The sequence below is a fragment of the Dipodomys ordii genome, unplaced genomic scaffold (assembly GCF_000151885.1).
Source record: "Dipodomys ordii isolate 6190 unplaced genomic scaffold, Dord_2.0 Scaffold156, whole genome shotgun sequence".
NCBI classification, from domain to species: Eukaryota; Metazoa; Chordata; class Mammalia; order Rodentia; family Heteromyidae; genus Dipodomys; species Dipodomys ordii.
In genome coordinates, this window is record NW_012267372.1 from 1,325,120 (window position 1) to 1,332,322 (window position 7,203).

At 54.6% G+C, this 7,203-nt stretch overlaps 2 protein-coding genes across 2 annotated transcripts in view; both read right to left on the reverse strand.

Moving 5' to 3' along the window:
• Positions 1 to 1,455: 1,455 nt before the first annotated feature.
• On the reverse strand, positions 1,456 to 4,174 carry Apoc1 (apolipoprotein C-I). The gene is made up of 4 exons (XM_013032691.1): positions 4,072 to 4,174; positions 3,904 to 3,979; positions 2,331 to 2,466; positions 1,456 to 1,611 (listed from the first exon to the last, which is right to left on the reverse strand). The coding sequence occupies exons 2-4, from the start codon at positions 3,959 to 3,961 to the stop codon at positions 1,551 to 1,553; spliced, it is 255 nt and encodes an 84-aa protein (XP_012888145.1). The 5' UTR covers positions 3,962 to 3,979; positions 4,072 to 4,174; the 3' UTR covers positions 1,456 to 1,550.
• Positions 4,175 to 6,737: 2,563 nt separating this feature from the next.
• Positions 6,738 to 7,203, reverse strand: part of Apoe (apolipoprotein E) — a 4,035-nt gene continuing 3,569 nt past the window's right edge. Inside the window, exon 5 of the mRNA XM_013032692.1 lies at positions 6,738 to 7,203. This exon is cut by the window's right edge and continues 25 nt beyond it. Coding sequence (XP_012888146.1) covers positions 6,919 to 7,203 — 285 coding nt within the window. The 3' untranslated portion in view covers positions 6,738 to 6,918.

Here is a 7,203-nt window from a genome sequence, read left to right on the forward strand (position 1 = left end):
AACCCCCAGGGTGCTTGTTCTAGGGCTCCCCATCAACCCTGAGTTCCCATGTCCTGGTGAGAGTCTCTGGCTGCTCAAGAGCAGCGAAATTAGGGTGAAAAGGACTTTGAAATATTCTCCCCATCCCCGCCCCTACTTTTGCCTTCTACTCTCTTCCTGAGAGAGATGCTCCCATTCTAGAAAATTCACCCCTTTGGGGTTGAGGCTGTGGGTCACGGTGGATCTAGTGCCTGGCATGCTAGCAGGGCTTGGATTCCACCCAAAGTGCTGCAAATAAATAAATAACAGGAAGTATACAATGAGATTTATTTTTCAGCTGATTCTCCAGTTTGCACAATCACATCCACATTCCAGCACAATTTCATCATCTCCTAAAACAACCCACCCGCATGCTTGATTTGAGATGCCTGGCCTTGCTTTCTGATGGTATGGCTGGACCTGTAAGAGCCTGAACATTTCTCACAAATGGAATCTTCTGCTGGGCAGGGTGGCTCATGTCTGTCATCCTAGCTACTCAAGAGGCTGAGATCTGAGGATCACAGTTCAAAGCCAGCCTGAGCAGGAAAGTCCATGAGACTCTCATGTCCAATGAACCACTCAAAACCCATTAGTGGTCAAGTTGGGAATGTGGCTTAGTGGTAGAGTGCTTGCCTAGCATGCATGAAGTCCCAGGTTTGATTCCTTGGCACCACATCCACAGAAAAAGCCAGCAGTGGTGCTGTGGCTCAAGTGGTAGAGTACTAGTCTTAAGCAAAAGCAGCTCAGGGACAGTGCCCAGGCCCTGAGTTCAAGCCCCAGGACTAACAAACGATAAACAAAAACAAGGGGCTGGGAAGGTGGCTCAGTGGTAGGGTGCTTGCCTTGCATGCATGAGGCCCTGGGTTCGATTCCTCAGTACCACATAAGCAGAAAAAGCCGGAAGTGGCGCTGTGGCTCAAGTGGTAGAGTGCTAGCCTTGAGCTGAAGAGCTGAGGGGGCAGCGCCCAGGTCCTGAGTTCAAGCCCCATGACCAACAAAAACAAAAAAAACCCAGCTTCCTTGGCTTATCTATCTCTGCCCAGTGGGTCCAGACATCATTTATTATGATGATTATGATTATGATTATGATATTGAGTGTAAGTGCTGGAACTGGGGCTTGAACTCAGGGCCTTGTTCTCCCACTTGTTTTTCTCATTCAAGGCTGGCCTCTCTACGATGTGAACTATATTTCTACTTTCAGCTTTTTGCTGATTAATTGGAGATTAGAGTCTCTAGGATTTCTCTGTCCTGGCTTCGAACAGGGATCCTCAGATCTCAGCCTGCTGGGTAGCTTGGATTATAGGCATGAACCACTAGACCCAGCTCCATCTCAAAGAAGCCTTTATGAAGATTCTTCGGAGATCCTCAGGGCCCCTCTCTCCTGCTGCCTCCCCTGCCCAGCCCTCCGCCCAGCCCCACAGTAAGGAAACACTCAGGGAGGGTTCTCTGAAGGATTTTTATTAATGGGCTGGGGTTGGGGGGAGCTGGAGCATCCCGTGTGCTCAGTTGTCAGGCCCAGCCCTCCTATGTGCTCAGGAGAAAGCGCCTCTGATCCTTTCTTTTGCTTTGTCCCATTTCTCTGAAATCCAGGACCTATGGAGAGAGATGGAGGGGGTCCTTGCTGTGGCCAACACCCCCACGCCCCCAGGACATCCAAATCCTATCCTCTTCCTGGATCTTCAGGCTTGGCTTCTGTGCCTAACTTTCACCTTGAAGTCAAAAGAGCTTCGTCCTGGCCTCCTGTCTTCCCCCCCCCCTCTTTCTCTTTCTGTTTTGTTGTTTTTCCAGTCATGGGGCTTGAACTCAGGGCCTGAGCACTGTCCCTGAGCTCTTTTGCTCAAGGCTAGTGCTCTACCACTTTTCTTCACAGTGTCACTTCTAGTTTTCTGGTGCTTCATTGGAGATAAGAGTCTGCTGGACTCCATCAGTGCCCGTCTCAAAAAGTTGTTTTTGTTTTTACAAGTGTATTCTCTACTTGTCAAAGGGAATGAAAGCTGGCCACTTGACCTGCTGGGTATTTATAAGTGCTCCTTCCTTCCCTTCAGTGGCGAGGAAACTGAGGCTCATGGTGATGCCCCTCTCTCACTACCACAGAGAGGCTGGGCATGGTAGCGCCCACCTGTAATCTCAGCACTCAGAAGATAAAGGCAGGAGGAAGGAGAGTTGGAGGCCCAAAATCAAATAACACCAAATCCACCCACAGGGACTAGAGGGTCTACCACAGCCTGTGGACTCCAAAGCCAGGGTGCTGTGGAGAGCCGTCTCTCCCAGGAGGCAAAGACAGGAGTTAGGGAACCTGGGAGGGTCCTAACCGTGTCTTGGCAAGAAATTCGCTGTTTTTGATGCGGTCGATGGTTGTGCGGGTCTTGTTTTCGAGAGTATTTCCAATCTCCTTCACTTTCTCCAAAGTGCTGGAGAAGTCTGGGGCTGCCTGCGCCGGGGCAGGCCCTGCTCAGAAGGGAAATGAGGAAGGAATGTTAGAGGTGGCGTGGGAGAGTGGCTGCCTAGCAAATGCACGGTTCTGAGTTCAAATCTCCATACTGCCAAAGGGGGGAATAAAAGCACTTGGGAGGATCCCTTAGGATGGGATTCAAGGGAGTGATTAAGTTCGTCCTCCCTCCCTCCCTCCCTCCCTTCTTGCTTTCTTTCTTTCTTTCTTCCTTTCTGTCCTGGGGCTTGAACTCAGGGCCTGGGCACTGCCCCTGAACTTCTTTTGATCAAGGCTAGCCCTCTACCACTTGAGCCATAGCACCACTTCTAGCTTTGTCTGAGTAGTTCATTGGAGATAAGGATCTCACAGACTTTCTTGCCCAGGCTGGCTTCGAATTGTGATCCTCAGATCTCAGCCTTGTGAGTAGGTAGGATGACAGGCGTGAGCCATGCTGCCTGATCAAGTCTTTCAATGCGATTCTTGCCCAGCACTGAAGGTGCACACACGTCATCTTAGCTGTATCCTAGGATGAGGTCTGAGGATTGGGGTTTGAAGCTAACCTGGGGAAGGAAAGTCTATAAGATTATCTCCAATTAACCATAGCAAAAAAAGCCAGGGGGCTGGGAAGGTGGCTTAAGTGGTAGAGCGCTCGCCTTGAGCTGAAGAGCTGAGGGACAGCGTCCAGGTCCAGAGTTCAAGCCCCATGACCGACAAAAAAAGAAGCCAGAAGTGGTGCTGTGGCTCAAGTGGTAAAGCATTAGCCTTGAGCTAAAGCTCAGTGACAATGCCTAGGCCCCAAGTTCAAGTACTATGACTGACAGAAAATAAAGATATATAGATAGATAAATAAATACAACCTGCTCAGTGCTCATGCCTATCATCCCAGCTACTCAAGAGGCTGAGATCTGATGATTGCAGTTCTAAACCATCCAAGCAGAACAGTCCACGAGACTCTTATCTCAATAAACTACTCAGACAAAGCTAGAAGTAGAGCTGTAGCTCAAATGGCAGAGTGCTAGCCTTGAGCAAAAGAAGCTCGAGGACAGCGCACAGGCCCTGAGTTCAAGCCCCAAGACCAGCACAACCCCCCCCCAACAAACCACAATTCATGGGGGGTGGTCACAATGTTAGAATGGGGGTAACTGGCATGAGACTCAATACTGGTTGTCCTTCCCACCCAGCCCCTGTCAAGTTTGGAAAAGCCTAACAGCCAATCCCAAAAAAGCATGCACTCTACATCATCTGTTGCTAGGACTCCCTGGACAGATTTACTGCCAACTGGACCAACATGATTAAACCTTGACCTCTATGTGAGGCCTGGGGGAGGGGGCCATAGGGGAACCCTTAGGACACAGAGGGGACCTCCCAGCTCTCAAAGCCCTTCTGTAAGTCCGGACTTGGGGCTCGAACCCTCCCCACCCCCCTGCCAGCCAGCCCTCCTACACCTGAGTTACCTTCCAAGGCCACACACAGGGCCATCAGCAGGACCGGAAGCGACAGGTAGAGCCTCATGGTGGCTGGAAGGGCTCCCTGGAGACAAGACAGGGCAGAGGAGGTGGCTGGGACCTCATCCCTCCCCACCTCTCCACTCCCATTCTTTAGGGGAGGAGGGCTCCACCAACCTCGATCTGCTGAGCAGTCAAGCAGGACAACTTTAGGTCAGGTGGAGTGGAAGGTCCCGGATGCCCCAACCTTTATTAGTGTGGGGAGGGGAGGGGGCGGGGTAGCAGGATCTCTCTCTCTCTCTCCTCTCTCTCTCTCTCTCTGTCCCTCCCTCCCTCTTGCAATCGTGACCACCCACTTTTCCCCCTCCCCCCTGCCTCAGAAGTCCTGCACCTCCACACTTCCCTGACCACAGACAAAGGAGGGAGGGGTGACTCAGCCTGCCTGTCACCCCCTGTCTTCTTTGAGGGGACAACATTCAATCCTGTCTCTGTGGCACTCCCGTCTTTGGGGAGGGTCTCAGGATCAGCCCCCCCTCCCCCTCACACTGTGTCCCCTGGTGGCGCCCACCCCCCATCCCTCCTGGGCTTCAGTTCTCCTCATGTGATTCACCCCGAATCCACTCCGATTTTTCTTTCCCACTGGTCCAGATTGCCTTGATGTTCTGGGGGGGCCCGGTGGGGGGGAGACACAGAGGAATCTTAGTTTTATGTTCCCATCTTCCTTTTTTTGGGGGGGGAGTCTCCATTCCTCTAAGGGAGGGAAATTGCTGCCGCAAACAAAGTCCCCCCCCATCTCCTAGGCTCCAAGCCTCCCCCCCTCTCCCCCCCCCCCGCCCATGAACACACCCTCTCCCGCCTCCCCGGCTGCCGTCCAAAGCGCCCCCCCACCCCCGCTTCCCCTAGGCTGCTTTGACCGCTAGTGATCCCTGGTAGCTGGCGGGGGCAGGGGTGGGGAGGGGGGGCAGCAGGGTGGCAGGGGGCCCAGGCTGGCCTGGCTCAGCCACAACCACGTGTCAGCGCGCCGGGGGCCAGGCACGTGGTTATGCAAGGGGTCACCCAGATGACTGCCTGCGACCCTGACAGGATTTCGACATCCCAGTTTCTGCAGGGGTGGGGTGGGGAGAGGCTGACACCCCCCCCCCCGCTTCCTGCTTCTGTGGCTGAGCCCCGTGCCCAGACACTTACACACACCTACCCCCAATACATTGTCCAGCCCCATACATGTCCAGCCACACAGAGGAAACCATCACTGAGGTTTGCATAGCACAGTGGTGGTGTGTGTGGGGAAACTGAGGCACAGCTGTGCACGTGCAATGATCTAGTGAAAGCGGAGAGCTTCTGACACTCTCCTCTAGATTCCTCCCACCCCTCAGCCAGGCTCCCACTGCCCTACAAGATCTCTGGGTCTGAGTGAGGCTCAGGGCTTAGGTTTTCCATCCTGGGGATTCAATAGTAAGCCCCTTACAGGGCATGGTGGCACCTGCCTAGAATCCCAGCCGGAGGACTAACTTGGAGGTCAGTTTGGGCTGCAGAAGGAGACCCCCCTCCCTCAAAAAACAAAGATGACTCGCTCTTTAGTGGCAGACGCAACTGCTGCCTTCTCCCATTAACAGCTGGGGAAACTGAGGCTCTGAGAGGCAAGTCCCTGGGTTGACCCTCCCCACCCCCTTCCTCCCTTGGAAAGGCCCCATAGTAAGTGTGGGAGAGGAGTTGGCCCAGCCTCCAGATGGGCATCTAGAGCTGTCTGCGCCAGGGAAAGTTCTGGACTCGGGGTGTGCCAAGCCAGCAGGGGCCTGGAGAGGAGGAAGCCTGGCCCAGGATTCGCAGCTCAAGCCCTGGCCTGCCTGCAAGTGGGAACCCGGCTCTGGGTCCTGAGAACTGAGGGGGTGGCAGGCCGCTCCCCGACCTTCCTTCTTGTTCTCGGCTCTGCCAGCCCCAACTGGCCTGGTGAGGGATATGGGGTGCCTCATCCTGGCCTCCCCAGCCTGCACTCAGGCCTCAAAGGTTTATTGGGAAGGACAGGAGGGGGAGAATCTCGGGGCAGGGGGAGCACAGGCAGGGGAGGCAGGGATAATAGATAATAGCTAGAGGAAGAAAATCAAAAATCAGATAAGACATTGGGAGAGAGGGAGGGAAGGGAGAGGCGGAGAAGATAAGAAAACCAGTCTCAGCCAGATGCCAGCGGCTCATGCCTGTAACCCCAACTACTCAAGCGGCTGCAATCTGAGGATGGCAGTTCAAAGCCAGTCTGGGGAGGAAAGTCTGTGAGACTTTTATCTCCAGTGAACCACCAGAAAATCGGAAGTGGCGTTGTGGCTCAAGTGGTAGAGCGCTAGCCTTGAGCTGAAGAGCTGAGGGACAGCGCCCAGGCCCAGAGTTCAAGCTCCATGACTGACAAAAAATAAAAAATAAACTAAGGTATAAAGAAGGGAATCAGGAGCCCAGCAAAGTTCGGTTTTGCCCTCAGGGTTAAGGGCTTTCGGTAACTTTGGTCCGTGGGTTCTGGGTGGCACCCACAGACAAAAGGGAATCAGTGATGAAATGAAAGGAAGTGGAGGCCAAAATGAAGCCAGGGGTGGGGTGGGGGGTGGGGACCTCGAATTTGTCAGTGGACAGAGAGGTTCCAAGAACTGAGTGTGGTTTTTGTTCCTGTGGGGTGTGCCAGTATAGCAGTTGAATTTTCAGACTTTTCCTGCTGGGTCTGACTTTGAACCATGATCCTTAGATCTCAGCCTCCTGAGGACTGATTACAGGGCAGTCACACACACACACACACACACACACACACACACACAGATCTAAGGGACAGTATGGGGAAGGGGGGAGAAACTGAGGCCAGCAGATGCCGTGTAGCTTGGATAATCTTTATTAAGCCAGGCTGGGGCCAAGGGTCTCCTGTAGACCCCCAGGACACAGGGGAGCCAGGGGAGGGGGGTAGGAAGGGGGCCGGGGAGGGGGGGGCAGGGGAGGTGCCCTCCCTGGGGTGGTCTGCCCAGGCGATGGGTGGGTGGCTGGGCCGCCGGATCAGTGGTTGTCGATGGCGGGCACAGGGACGGCGTTGGGGCCCACGGCCGCCTGCATCTTCTCCACCAGCTCGGCCCAGTATTGCTGCATGTCTTCCACGAGGGGCTCGAACCAGCTCTTGAGGCGGGACCGGAAGGCCTGGGCCTGCTGCTCCATCTTGGCGCGCACCTCCTCCATCTGCACGCGGACCTCTTCCAGGCGGTCGCGGGTCTGGCTGCCCACCTCCTCCAGCCGCCCTCGCAGCCGGGCGCCCAGGGCCTGGGCTCGATCGCGCAGCCGGGCGGC

What these genes read in the sequence shown, in the direction of transcription:
- Apoc1 (XM_013032691.1), bottom strand. Translation starts at nt 3,961, where the DNA reads ATGAGGCTCTACCTGTCGCTTCCGGTCCTGCTGATGGCCCTGTGTGTG. An exon ending in CCTGTGTGTGGCCTTGGAAG is followed by an intron (nt 2,467 to 3,903) that starts GTAACTCAGGTG and finishes CCTTCTGAGCAG; the next exon opens with GGCCTGCCCCGGCGCAGGCA. An exon ending in GAATTTCTTGCCAAGACACG is followed by an intron (nt 1,612 to 2,330) that starts GTTAGGACCCTC and finishes CTCTCTCCATAG; the next exon opens with GTCCTGGATTTCAGAGAAAT.